The 15,384-nt window shown below is 39.3% G+C and overlaps 1 protein-coding gene across 3 annotated transcripts in view; it reads left to right on the top strand.

The window, feature by feature from the left end:
• Vps53 (vacuolar protein sorting 53) overlaps positions 1 to 15,384 on the top strand; it is a 236,088-nt gene that overhangs the window by 198,436 nt on the left and 22,268 nt on the right. For 2 of the 3 annotated variants that reach the window (XM_070083203.1, XM_070083262.1), the window contains 2 exons: positions 13,054 to 13,102; positions 13,328 to 13,432. In XM_070083203.1, coding sequence (XP_069939304.1) covers positions 13,054 to 13,102; positions 13,328 to 13,432 — 154 coding nt within the window. Of the gene's footprint in view, positions 1 to 7,532; positions 7,786 to 13,053; positions 13,103 to 13,327; positions 13,433 to 15,384 lie in introns of those variants that run through there. The other variant, XM_070083315.1, reaches the window with a different exon arrangement.

Here is a 15,384-nt window from a genome sequence, read left to right as displayed (position 1 = left end):
CCTCTCCTCTTTTGATTTGCCTATATATGCCTCTCTTTTGACCAATCAGATATTTTAATCTATTGTTCATCCATTTAGGATCATTTTTGTTTGATCTGATTTCCCTATTTGGAACATAATTTGACTGAGCAGCTAGAACTATGCCCTGGAAAGCATCATATCGGCAACCATCACCACCTACCTGACCCTTAGTCAGGTCATTCCAGTTCAGCCCACCTAAGTAATTTTTCAGTCCTATGAAATCAGCCAAGCGAAAGTCAGGGACGGAGACTTGATTGCCATTATTAGGGGAATTCCATGATATATTAAAACTGAGTGATTTGTGATCACTTTCCCCAAGCTCATCATTAACCTCAAGATTATTAATTAGTGTTTCCCTACTGGCAAGAACCAAGTCAAGGAGGTTATTTCCCCTAGTTGGCTCTGTCACAAACTGTTTTAAAAAACAATCCTGGATCGTATCAAGAAAGTCACCCGACTCTAAATTTCCTGTCAAATTGCTCCAGTCAATCTGTCTATAGTTGAAATCTCTCATTAGCACGACATTTTCGTATGTAGATGCCTTACGAATTTCGTCCCATAGAAGTTTACTGCACTCCCTATCAAGATTTGGGGCCCTGTAAATCACACCCAAAATTAGTTTTTCTCGGCCCTCGAGAAGCTGTCACCAAACAGATTCAGTGGCTGATGCTTCTACTTTTATATCTTGTCTAACACAACAATTTAAATTGTCTCTGACATACATCGCTACTCCACCACCCTTCCTGTTGACCCTGTCAGTGTGGAATAATTTATAGCCTTGTATGTGACATTCATAGGGCATCTCTCTATCTTTCAGATTGAGCCAGGTCTCTGTTATAGCAATAATATCTATGTTTCCTGCACTTGCAATTAATCTTAGCTCATCTATCTTATTTCTTACACTCCTGCTATTAGTATAGTAAACCTTAAGGGAGCTAGTCCCTTGCTGTCCTCTGCTGTCCCCCTTTGTTTGCTGACCTGATCTATTGTCTTTATTTATAAGTTCATGCTGAATGCCTTTTATACATTTACTGTTTCCAACCCTAGTGTTGCAACCTGCTTGTTTCCCACACACACCCATACCTCTATCTTCTATCAGTTTAAAATCATAGGCATTTCACCAATGGCCTTCTCAATTGAGTTTGCAAGTGCTACCACCCTAGCCCCAGAGAGATGTACCCCATCCCTTGCATACATATCATGTTTTGCCATAAAAGTTGTTCCAGTTGTCAATGAATGGGATTGCAAGTTCCTTGCAGTATCTGTCTAGCCAGCAATTTACACCAATTGCCCTAGACAACCATTCATTTCCTACTCCCCTTCTAGGCAAGATGCTACACATGATTGGGACCCCTCCCCTAGACTTAATGAAATCTATAGCTGACCTGTACTTACCTAGCAGCTCTTCTCTCCTACCCTTCCCAATATCATTTCCACCAGCACTGAGACAAATAATGGCTTGTTCCCATTACCTGACATGATATTATCCAGCCTGTTAACTATGTCCCCAACACCAGCTCCAGGGAAGCACACACTATCTCTCATCTTCTTATTCCTATTACAAAAAGCACGGTCAATATATCTTACCTGAGAGTCACCAACCACAAGAATGTGCTTACCTCTGTTAGCAGGGGCAGTAGTACCCTTACCTTCACTGGCCACTGAAGTACATTCATCCTGAAGAACAGAGAAGCGATTTCCTACCTTCAGGTCTTCACTCTTAATTTTCCTTATTCTGATTCTCCTCCCATTACTGGTTACCACTCGCCACTTGTAGCAGGTGCTGGACTGCACCTCACTGCTGGTAGCCGTTGCTACCTCCCCACCTACAGCCTCCTCACAGTGAGAGACAGACTGCACCTCACTTCTAGAAGCCTCATTCCCCACAACTCCAGCCACCTCACACTCTATCCCAGACCCATTGAGGTGGACCTTCAGCCTCCTAATCTCCTCCTGGAGAAGCAAGACCTCCTCCTTCAACTCTCCAACCTCAATTTTTAAAACGCTGCAGAAGCAAGCCATGCTTTGTAACTGTCCACGCTAATCCCCAAAGCAGCTCAGGGTCTGTGACCTCACGTGACAACTGAACACTGACTTACCACCTATTCCATATACTTGCAACATCTGCCACATTGCTCCCCTATCCACTCTTTCATATGCCTTTTCTAAATCCATAAATGCAATAAAAACTTCCCTACCTTTATCCAAATACTGTTCACATATATGCTTCAATGTAAACACTTGATCTACACATCCCCTACCCACTCTAAAACCTCCTTGCTCATCCGCAATCCTACATTCTGTCTTACCTCTAATTCTTTCAATTATAACCCTACCATAAACTTTTCCTGGTATACTCAGTAAACTTATTCCTCTATAATTTTTACAATCTCTTTATATAAAGGGACTGTACATGCTCTCTGCCAATCCCTAGGTACCTTTCCCTCTTTCATACATTTATTAAACAAAAATACCAACCACTCCAACACTATATCCCCCCCCCTGCTTTTAACATTTCTGTCATGATCCTGTCAGTTCCAGCTGCTTTACCCTCTTTCGTTTTACGTAATGCCTCACGCACCTCTCCCACAGTCACATCCTGTTCTTCTTCACTCCTAAAAGATGGCATATCTCCCTGGCCAGTGCATGAAATTACCGCTTCCCTTTTTTCGTCGACATTTAAAAGTTCCTCAAAATATTCTCGCCATCTACCCAAAACCTCCATCTCCCCATCTACGAACTCCCCTACTCTGTTTTTAACTGACAAATCCATTCGTTCTCTAGGCTTTCTTAACTTGTTTAACTCCAAAATTTTTTCATGGTCGAGAATGAACAATGCAGGCATTCCTGGCACTAAAATAACATTTCCTCTATTTATTTGTTACATTTCCAGGCTTTACAAATGAATTCTATTTTGATTTTTTATTCACATAATGAATTTTTATTCACACCAAAAAAGAAAAGATTTTCTGTTATGCAATATTGTAATAGTTGTATAAATAATAATAGCGCATTCACGAATGCACATTAGACCCACCAGCTGACGTGTATTGGACGCGTGACATTATTTGTTTGCTCTTGAGCATCAGCAAAAATCAAACATTTTAGCTACTTCGAGCTCAGTTTCAAGCCATTTTCAGTACTGAAACCAATCAAAATTATCTCTATTTGTGCAGTATATTTTCCATTCTATCCAATGAGACCAAGAAACCGCGAATAAAACTGTAAGAAACTTATGAAAAACACCGCAAAATTGCTGTTTTAATCCAAAAATACAGTCACATTTTTTTCTCATTATACACTGCATGCTGCAGGATTTGTTTTATGTGGTGCACACTTACCACGTAGATGTATTCTCATATCTAGGCCCAAATTTAACACTTACAGCTTTTCTGAGTGAGCTGAGCTCATGGCATAGAGCTACAGCTTGAAGCCTGGCTCAAAGGGTTAAAATTTTGTGCCACATTTCATCAGTTATACATTTCCTTTTAATATTTACTATACTTTTTAAAAATGATGACATAATTGGCCCTTTAATCATTTCACTGTCTGCGCCATAGTACCACTGTCTATGCTGTAGTACTACGCCATGAGCTTAGGTCACTTGGATTAGCTGTGAGTGGTAAATTTGGGCCTAGATATGAGAGAATAGGTCTATGTGGTAAGTGTGCACCATATTAAAAAAATCCTGCAGCACACAGTGCATAATGAAAAAAACTGTGACCGTGTTTTTGGTTTGAAACAGTGACTTTGCTGTGTATTTTCATATTGTTTTTATGGTTGTATTCTCTGTTTCTTGGTCACATTTGATACAATAGAAGTAGAGATGATTTTAATTGGTTTCAGGACTGAAAATAGTTTGAAATTGAGCTCAAAGTAGTGGAAATGTCTGATTTTTTACGATATTCCAGAGTAACAAATTACATCACTTGTTCAATACAATTCCAACTGGTTGGTCTATCACACGTTCAGGAATGCACAGACATTATTTGTACAATTACAGTGGAACCCTGGTTTTCGTTCAGTCTGGTTATTGTACAATTCAGTTTTTGACCACTTTTTTCGGTGAAATTTTCCCCATTTTCGTACATCCCCTCGGAAATCGTCGACAGCAGACGCGTCGGCCTGCCCACGGGACACGGTTGCTCATACGTTTGTGATTCAGTCTGCTGCCTTTGTTATTCATAGTGATGGTAATAGAGGGTGGTAGTGATGGTGGTAGAGGGTGGTAGTGATGGTGGTAGAGGGTGGTAGTGGTGGTGGTAGAGGTTGGTAGTGATGGTGGTAGAGGGTGGTAGTGATGGTGGGAGAGGGTGGTAGTGATGGTGGTAGAGGTTGATAGTGATGGTGGTAGAGGGTTATAGTGATGGTAGAGTGGTAGTGATGGTGGTAGAGGGTGGGAGTGATGGTGGTAGTGATGGTGGGTGGTAGTGATGGTGGTAGGGGTTGTGATGGTGGTAGTGATTGTGTTAGAGGGTGGTAGAGATAACCTCTCCCCTCCTCGCCATCTTCCATACACCAACAAGAGTCTTCAATAAAACTAAAAGTGATTTAAATGTTCATTTATCTATTTCATTAGTGCTTTATATTTATTTCTAATTGTTTTCTGTTTGTAAAACTATAGTTCTTCTCTATAAAATGTAGTTTTTGTTAATATTTTTGGGTGCCTGGAACAGATTAATTGGATTTACATTATTTCTTATGGGAAATATTACTTCAGTTTTCGTACAAATCGGTTTTCGGCCGACCTTCTTGAATGGATTAATGATGAAAACCGGGGTTCCGCTGTGTTACAATAATGCAGTTGTCTGTATGTCAATAAAAATTCAAAATGGAAAGCAAACATAATAAAGGAGAGGCCTGGGAATATAACTAATAAAGAGAAGAAATTTTTTTAGTCCCAGGAATGTTTACATTGTTCATTCTGGACCCTGTTTTTAAATAGTCAGTTTTTGAATTTTGTGTACAATGGCCAAATTACTGATTTCTGATCACTTTATTCGGTAGTTGAAATGGGTGAGTGAGTGATTTCTTCTACTCAGTCAATAGAATAAAAGGAATAGCAAAATACCCTTGAGTATGGGCGACTGAAACAATGGAATTTGCTGACAATAGCCTACATAATAACCTACACAAGCCCCATACTTAGTGATTTCTTGCAAGTGAACATGAGACATGTGTGGTACAGTGTGTGGAAATTGTAAGCATATGCCCAGGTTTGACACAGGCACTTGTAGAGGTGAGGTGTAGGCGCTTGCTGCCAATGACTTCATGGCATTTTGGTGGCATAACTAAAGAGATGTCACATTGTTGACATCAGTTCATCAAAATGAAATGACAGACAGTGGCAGGCAGAATAGAGACCAATTAACCCATTGAAAAACCTGCAGTTTTGATGGACTATACCCTCAATATGCATTCAGTGGATAAATGCGACATGCAAATTGGGTTTGCTGATTGTGTTTGCAAGAGTTATGAGTGGTACATGAAACTCTTCTTTTCCATTTGCAGATGTTTCCATACTCAGTGCTTATATGTATAAGATGAGGACCAGAAAAAGACCACCACATGAGAAATTTTGTCTGTCATTTGACAGATAATATTCAAGTACCAGGTAACACCTGCAATACAAGGAAATTAAAGTTTTTTCTTAATTTTGCATTTAGTAATCCACAACCAAAATCATCTCTGTTTTAGTATTATGTCTTCCATTTTATCAAATGAGACCAAGAAACAGCCAATAAAACTATAAAAAACATCCAAGAAAATAAATAAAATTCCCTGTTAGGCTTGCCGACACTAACAATGCTCTTTTCTGTCACATCAGAGATCATAGCCATCCTATTGACTGGTCTTCTGCTAAAACTGTCTTCCCTACTTCCAACTCGAACAGTCGCCGTCTAGTTGAATCCTCTCTAATACACAACTTTCCTTGTATGAACCTTAGCCCTGGCTTCGTCTCTGTAGATGACTTCCTCTCCCACTACATTGTAAAATGCTCCAAACTTCAGAACACCCGTGACTTAACCTGAATCCTCACTTTTTCTTTTTCTTCTTCCTCTTCTCCTTTCCTCTCTCCTTTTCTCCTCTGGGTTGTCTTTCTCTCTCCTGTCTCGTGTTTCTGTTCCTTCTTCATTTATTTTATTTCACCACTTCCCCTTTCACGCACCTCTGTGCGCTTGCTCTCCCTCTGTGGGTATCTAGCTCTCTTGCAGTGCTCCCCTTCCTTTGTATTTGACTGGCTCGTCTCCTTATTTCCCACTTCTTCCACTACCACTACTACTACCTCTTCTTCTTCTACTACAACTACTGTTGAAATTAAGACACATGTGCGGCGTCTGGTTGTCTTTGTTGTGGACGTTTCGCCATCCAGTGGCTGGCTGGATGGCGAAACGTCTACGATGGGGATGCCCGGGCGTTGTGCATGTGTCTTAATTTCATCCTGTCGGTATTATATACAATTCTTGTACTACTAACTACTACTACTACTAACTACTAACTACTACTACTACTAACTACTACTACTACTAACTACTACTACTACTACTACTAACTACTACTAACTACTACTAACTACTACTAACTACTACTAACTACTACTAACTACTACTACTACTAACTACTACTAACTACTACTAACTACTACTAACTACTACTAACTACTACTAACTACTACTAACTACTACTAACTACTACTACTACTACTACTACTACTACTACTACTACTACTACTACTACTACTACTACTACTACTACTACTACTACTACTACTACTACGACCACCACCACCACCACCTCTTCCTGCCTATATATAGCCGTTCTGCTCCACCTCTGTTAGTGTGACTTTGTCAGTGGTCCAAGTCGGACCGAAACGTCGTCGTAAGCTTCTCTCTTTTATGTGCAGGTTATTTGTGTATTGTTCCAGTCACGGTATTGTGCCTTTTTGTTATTTATTCTCTGTTTTAAACCATACACACAGTTTTGCTTTTCCCATCTTGCACCATGTGGGGCATGATTTGTTATCCTGTGCACACACTGCACAGACCCATTCTATCATATCTAAGCCAAAATTTACTACTCACACTTTACCTGAGGGAGCTGAGCTCATGGCATAGAACTACGTGAGGGACCTCTGACCTCAATGATGTAATTCTACGTGATGGCCACTGAAAGGGTTAAAAGAAAGCTTTGCAAACTTTAATTTTCCATATTTTGTTAAGCTGTTTTCTTTGTAATAACTAAAAAAATGCCTCTTCTGATTGGCTTCAAACCTTAAAAGTTGGAATCTTAATTGGAAATATTTTGGTATTTTTTTTGGCTGTGTAAGTGCCAATTTGCCATTTCTTTAAATCAGTTTTATCAAATTGGATTTTCTTAAAAAATCAAAATCAAATATTTTTTCTTACAGGATTGTATCGAATTTGAAATAAAATCTAAATGTTAAAAAAATTAAAAAAATTGTTTTGTATGCATTTTTAAATTAAATTAGAAGAAATTTTTCTATTTTTCAGAATATTGGTCTCACTGAGTTTGGCTTCAAATCTTCTGCTTCTTAACGGAAAGTTTGACTTTGATTTGGGCTGCCTTTGTTCTAATTTACCATTTTTATTGAAGGAATTGTAACATTAATTGTCATATGATGTATTGTGAATGCCTCTTCCTACTCACTTAAGATCTTTAGTGCTGATATAACTGTATTGAGGTAGATGAGATTGGGTTTACGCAGTACAGTGATACCTTTCTCCAGTTGTACAACAACCAAAATATACATCCAGTTATTATTATTTTTAAAATAGTATTAAAACTGCAGTAATACATTACCAATCCTCAGAAATACATTCCCACTCCTTAGTAATGCATTAACACTCCTCAGTAATGTATTAACTTTCTTCAGTAATACATTACCATTGCTCTGGAATACATAACCAATCCTCAATAATACATTAGTAATTCTGAGTATTATAACACCATTCTTCCGTCATCATTATCAGTGATTAGTATTACCATATCAAACTCCAGTATTACTACATTACCAGTTCTCAGTATTACTTCTACTACATTACCAGTCTTTGATATAGTTTGATATAGTACTACTACTGCTACAGTTTCAATCCACAGTACTACTACAGTTCCAATCTTTACTACTACAGTTCCAATCTTCACTACCACTACAGTTCCAATCTTTATTACTACAGTTCCAATCCACAGTACTACTACAGTTCCAATCTTCACTACAACTACAGTTCCAATCCACAGTATTACTACTACAGTTCCAATCCACAGTACTACTACAGTTCCAATCTTCACTAGTATACAGTTCCAGTCCACAGTACTACTACTACAGTTCCAATCCACAGTACTACTACTACAATTCCAATCCACAGTACTGCTACTACAGTTCCAATCCACAGTACTACTACTAGAGTTCCAATCCACATTACTACTACTGTCAGCATAGTTGCTGATCCCCTTATATGTGTTATATAGATTAGCTGAGTATCATAGTACCATCCATGTGCTTTATATAGAAGATCCCTAGGCCGAGTGACTGTATGACGTCACGGGATACAGCATGAGTCAGTGAGACAAGCTGCCTCCCTCTCACTCGACGCATAGGCATAGAAGAAGGCAGAACACGGCAGGCTGCGCTCCATCTCCCATTACCACAGTCTGACAATATAGCGTTACCATCCATCAAGTGAGTTTACCTCATCCATCAATCTCCTACCGAACCTCACACGACAATTTGGTGACAGCGGTGTGGGCGTAAAATTGATAATTACGCTGATGTACAGAGATTTCTTTCGACCAGCAAGATGGCCATTTCGTGTCGCCAGTAGGCCGACCTAGCCAAGCCAGCTACCTCAATCAAGCGTCTACCAGCCACTACATTATTCACTGGCCAGTCTCTTTGTATTAGTGTTTATCTGCTTATTTGCATCACTCCCGAGGGGTTGACCTGAGTTTGCAAAGTAAGCCAGTAAGACAGTCTGTGGTGGGGGAGTCAGAACAACCCAGTCAGCCCAAGCCTGATACCATCCAACCTTTGCCTGCCAAGCCAGTTTTCCACCTTTGCTGTGCTCATCGTGAGAAGTTATCAAGCTATTCTGTGTGAAGGGTTAAGATAAGCCAGCCAGCAACTAACCCAGGTGTCTTACCCAGTACTCAAGCAAGCCACGTGGGTACAGTCTTCCTCATCGCTTTGTGCTCAAGCTCCAAGCCATTCTGAGTGCTTTTTCATCCCTGTGGTGTTGTGGTATTTCGTGGGTCTGTTTTAAGCCAGCTGGCTTAGAATTATTTTCGCGCCAGTCAGGGTGTCCTCAGTGAGGCTTACGCCGTTCATCCCATACGCCCAGTTACCACGCGGTCTCGGCCTTAGCCCTGTCAGCCTACTCACCCACTCACCCAACCACTACCACTGTTTTGGTACTCTTACTACGGGTACTAGCACCATATTTTAAGGACCACATATAAGGGGATCAGCAACTATGCTGACACTACAGTTCCAATCCACCATACTACTACAGTTCCAATCTTCACTACTACAGTTCCAATAAATAACCAAAAAAAAGGCACAATACCGTGACTGGAACGATACACAAATAACCCGCACATAAAAGAGAGAAGCTTATGACGACGTTTCGGTCCGACTTGGACCATTTACAAAGTCACACTTTGTAAATGGTCGAAGTCGGACCGAAACGTCGTCGTAAGCTTCTCTCTTTTATGTGCGGGTTATTTGTGTACAGTTCCAATCCACACTACTACTACAGTTCCAATCCACAGTACTACTACAGTTCCAATCCACAGTATTACTACTTCAGTTCCAATCCACAGTACTATTACTACAGTTCCAGTCCACAGTACTACCACTACAGTTCCAATCCACAGTACTACTACTACAGTTCCAATCCACAGTACTACCACTACAGTTCCAATCCACAGTACTACTACAGTTCCAATCCACAGTACTACTACAGTTCCAATCTTCACTACAACTACAGTTCCAATCCACAGTATTACTACTACAGTTCCAATCCACAGTACTACTACTACAGTTCCAATCCACAGTACTACTACAGTTCCAGTCCACAGTACTACCACTACAGTTCCAATCCACATTACGACTACTACAGTTCCAATCCACAGTACTACTACTACAGTTCCAATCCACAGTACTACCACTACAGTTCCAATCCACAGTACTACTACAGTTCCAATCCACAGTACTACTACAGTTCCAATCTTCACTACAACTACAGTTCCAATCCACAGTATTACTACTACAGTTCCAATCCACAGTACTACTACTACAGTTCCAATCCACAGTACTACTACAGTTCCAATCCACAGAACTACTACAGTTCCAATCCACAGTACTACTACTACAGTTCCAATCCACAGTACATATGTACTACCACTACAGTGCCAATCCACAGTACTACTACAGTTCCAATCTTCACTACAGTTCCAATCCACAGTACTACTACTACAGTTCCAATCCACAGTGCTACTGCTACAGTTCCAATCCACAGTATTACTACTACAGTTCCAATCCACAGTACTACTACAGTTCCAATCTTCACTACAACTACAGTTCCAATCCACAGTATTACTACTACAGTTCCAATCCACAGTACTACTACTACAGTTCCAATCCACAGTACTACTACAGTTCCAGTCCACAGTACTACCACTACAGTTCCAATCCACATTACGACCACTACAGTTCCAATCCACAGTACTACTACTACAGTTCCAATCCACAGTACTACCACTACAGTTCCAATCCACAGTACTACTACAGTTCCAATACACAGTACTACTACAGTTCCAATCTTCACTACAACTACAGTTCCAATCCACAGTATTACTACTACAGTTCCAATCCACAGTACTACTACTACAGTTCCAATCCACAGTACTACTACAGTTCCAGTCCACAGTACTACCACTACAGTTCCAATCCACATTACGACTACTACAGTTCCAATCCACAGTACTACTACTACAGTTCCAATCCACAGTACTACTACTACAGTTCCAATCTACAGTACTACAGTTCCAATCTTCACTACAGTACTACTACAGTTCCAATCCACAGTACTACTACTACAGTTCCAATTTTCACTACTATACAGTTCCAATCTTTACTACTACAGTTCCAATCCACAGTACTACTACTACAGTTCCAATCCACAGTACTACTACTACAGTTCCAATCCACAGTACTACTACAGTTCCAATCCACAGAACTACTACAGTTCCAATCCACAGTACTACTACAGTTCCAATCCACAGTACATATGTACTACCACTACAGTGCCAATCCACAGTACTACTACAGTTCCAATCCACAGTACTACTACTACAGTTCCAATCCACAGTGCTACTGCTACAGTTCCAATCCACAGTACTACTACTACAGTTCCAATCCACAGTACTACTACTACTATAGTTCCAGTCCACAGTGCTACTACTACAGTTCCAATCCACAGTACTACTACTAGAGTTCCAATCTACAGTTCCAATCTTCACTACTAGTACAGTTCCAATCCACAGTACTACTACTACAGTTCCAATCCACAGTACTACTACAATTCCAATCCACAGTACTACTAGTTCCAATCTTCACTACAACTACAGTTCCAATCCACAGTATTACTACTACAGTTTCAATCCACAGTACTACTACAGTTCCAATCTTCACTACAGTACTACTACAGTTCCAATCCACAGTATTACTACTACAGTTCCAATCCACAGTACTACTACAGTTCCAATCCACAGTACTACTACTACAGTTCCAATTTTCACTACTATACAGTTCCAATCTTTACTACTACAGTTCCAATCCACAGTACTACTACTACAGTTCCAATCCACAGTACTACTACTACAGTTCCAATCCACAGTACTACTACAGTTCCAATCCACAGTACTACTACTACAGTTCCAATCCACAGTACTACTACTACAGTTCCAATCCACAGTACTACTACTACAGTGCCAATCCACAGTACTACAGTTCCAATCTTCACTACAGTTCCAATCCACAGTACTACTACTACAGTTCCAATCCACAGTACTACTACTACAGTTCCAATCCACAGTACTACTACAGTTCCAATCCACAGAACTACTACAGTTCCAATCCACAGTACTACTACTACAGTTCCAATCCACAGTACTACTACTACAGTGCCAATCCACAGTACTACAGTTCCAATCTTCACTACAGTTCCAATCCACAGTACTACTACAGTTCCAATCTTCACTACAGTTCCAATCCACAGTACTACTACTAGAGTTCCAATCCACATTACTACTACTACAGTTCCAATCCACAGTACTACTACTACAGTTCCAATCCACAGTGCTACTGCTACAGTTCCAATCCACAGTACTACTACTACAGTTCCAATCCACAGTACTACTACTACTACTATAGTTCCAGTCCACAGTGCTACTACTACAGTTCCAATCCACAGTACTACTACTAGAGTTCCAATCCACAGTGCTGCTACAGTTCCAATCTTCACTACTAGTACAGTTCCAATCCACAGTACTACTACTACAGTTCCAATCCACAGTACTACTGCTACAGTTCCAATCCTCAGTACTACTACACTTCCAGTCGACAGTACTTTAGTTCCAATCCTCAGTACTACTACAGTTCCAATCCTCAGTACTACTACAGCAGTTCCAATCTGCAGTAGTACTACTACAGTTCCAGTCCTCAGTATTACTACTACAGTTCGAATCCTCATTACTGCAGTTCCAATCCTCAGTACTACTACTACAGTTCCAGTCTGCAGTATTACTACTACTACTACAGTTCCAATCTGCATTACTACTAATACAGTTCCAATCCTCAGTACTGCCACTACTGCTTCAGTTTCAGTCATCATTTTTACTACCTCGGTTCCATTCCTCATTACTACCATTTCTGAAGTATAATATGTTATATATTTGGGAATGTGAGGTTCCATTCTACTGTCCTAGGTAATCACATCACAATTTCTTCTCCAGGTTTTGTGATAAGTTAGCAGCAGCAATACTTAACAAGTTTGTTCAGCAGGTAATGTGCATGGTGTATTAATATTAATAGGCTTGTAATATTGTCTTCTGTAGTATAATTCCATATTTAAATTGCTCTAAAGTATAATTTTTATATTCACAGAATCAGTTTTAAACACTTTGTAATAGTTTTAAAGAGCAATTATTAACCTTCATTTTTTTAGATCTTTCATAATGTTTATGATTTAAGTTTTTATTCATGTAGATTAAAATATTTGGTGTGCAGGTGTACAAGTGCCGACCCATCAGTGGTGTTGGTTGTGAGCAGTTGCTCTTAGACTGTCATGCTCTCAAGGCTGTCATGCTTCAGCTGCCAGTGGTTGCTTCGCAAGTAAGTTGGAAAAAATTTGAACTTTGTGGGTACCAGTAAAGTGCATGAATACAGGAATTCCTCCCTTCTCCAAATATTCAGCTCTTCTTGAGCACCATGCATGAAACAGTGAATCTTTATCAATATTTAAGTACACTAAGCTCTTTATAAATTGCCATTCAACCCTTTGAGTGTCGAGACCCCTACTCGCAAACTTGCTCATAGTGTTGAAGAATTAAAAAACAAAAAAAATTCTTATGAAATGATGGGGAATCTTTTTCCAAAGGTAATGAAACCGAAAGTTCGAAATTTGATGGAAAACTTATGGAGGTACACTCTCCCGAAGTTAACAGTCTTGGTGATATTTATGCATAGGCAATTTCACCCAGTTTGAGCATTACTTTGGGCCAATTCCTTTGTTCCATCCAACCCAACTCATAGTTATTTTGCTAGAACTCCTTTCATTCTATCGACTGAGTAAAAGAAACTGTCCATTTACCTATTTCAACTACACAAAAAAGCGATCAGAAATTACTAATTTGGCCAATTTCACACAAAGTTCAAGAAAAGCCAGTTTTAAAATAGGGGCCAGAATAAACACTGCAGATATTTCTGGCACTAAAATAATATATTCTCTATTAATTAGTCATGTCTCCAGGCCCGTCTTACATTACACTTGGTTTTCATTTCAAATTTTTATTCACACAGAAATGAGATGATTTACTGTTATTCAGACTACTGTAATAATTGTATAAATAATATAAGTGCATTCATGAATGCATATTAGACCCACCAGTTGATGTGTATTGGATGCGTGACAAGATTTGTTTACTCTTGAACATCAAAAATCTAACATTTCTGCTTCTTTGAGCTCAATTTCAAGCTATTTTCAGTACTAAACCCAATCAAAATCATATGTATTTCTGTAATATATCTTCCATTCTATCAAATGAGACCAAGAAAACGAGAACACAACCTTAACCCTTTGACTGTTTTGGTCGTATATATACGTCTTGTGAGCTACTGTGTTTGACGTATATATACGTACTCATAAATTCTAGCGGCTTCAAATCAAGCAGGAGAAAGCTGGTAGGCCCACATGTAAGAGAATGGGTCTGTGTGGTCAGTGTGCACCATATAAAAAAATCCTGCAGCACGCAGTGCATAATGAGAAAGAAAACTGACCGTTTTTTAACCCTTTCAGGGTCCAAGGCCAAAATCTGAAGTCACGCACCAGTGTCCAAGAAATTTTGAAAAAAAAAAAATTATTTTTTCTTACAGAATTAAAGAGCATATTTTTGTGAAGGTAATAAAACAAAAAAAATTAGAATCTGATCAGTACTTACCGAGATACAGTGCCAAGAAGTTTGTAGAAAATGATGTGGTGGCGGCAACATCGACGAATTCCACACACGCGTATTATATTATTTTGTTGTTTTAGTTGTTTTTTCTTTTCTTTTCCAATTTTTTTCTATTCCTACTAACATTTGGGGCCTGAGAGACCAATACTGTATATAATTTATATATATAAACTCACTGTATTGAACACAATAACCGCACTAAAGTTATTATCATATTATTGTTTACCACTGTTGTTTATTACAATAAACATGCACAAATATTGTATAATACTAATGTTCTATCATATATTTACATATTTACAATCACTGGACATGGTTTTAGAACTGCTGGAGCTTGTGGAACTCCTTGAAACAAGGCACCATGCACAGAGGCACCTTACATTCCTCACACATAAACCGAGTGTCTTTGCGTCTTTGTTGCCGTCATTTTGTTTGTGCACAGACAATGCATCTCTTCTGAGCAAATTTCTTTTGAGTTGAAGGAAGCTGTATTATGAAATGATCACCTTCTCTTCTCAAACGCTTGGGTATATTGTGATGAATTCGAGGACCATGTTGTATTGCAGGTGTTGTTACCTGGTACTTCATTATGAGTTGTCTGACAACAGACAA

Source organism: Cherax quadricarinatus, chromosome 1 (assembly GCF_038502225.1).
Source record: "Cherax quadricarinatus isolate ZL_2023a chromosome 1, ASM3850222v1, whole genome shotgun sequence".
Lineage (NCBI taxonomy): Eukaryota > Metazoa > Arthropoda > Malacostraca > Decapoda > Parastacidae > Cherax > Cherax quadricarinatus.
Note: the sequence above shows the minus strand (reverse complement) of the source record. Positions and strands in the feature narration are given on the sequence as shown.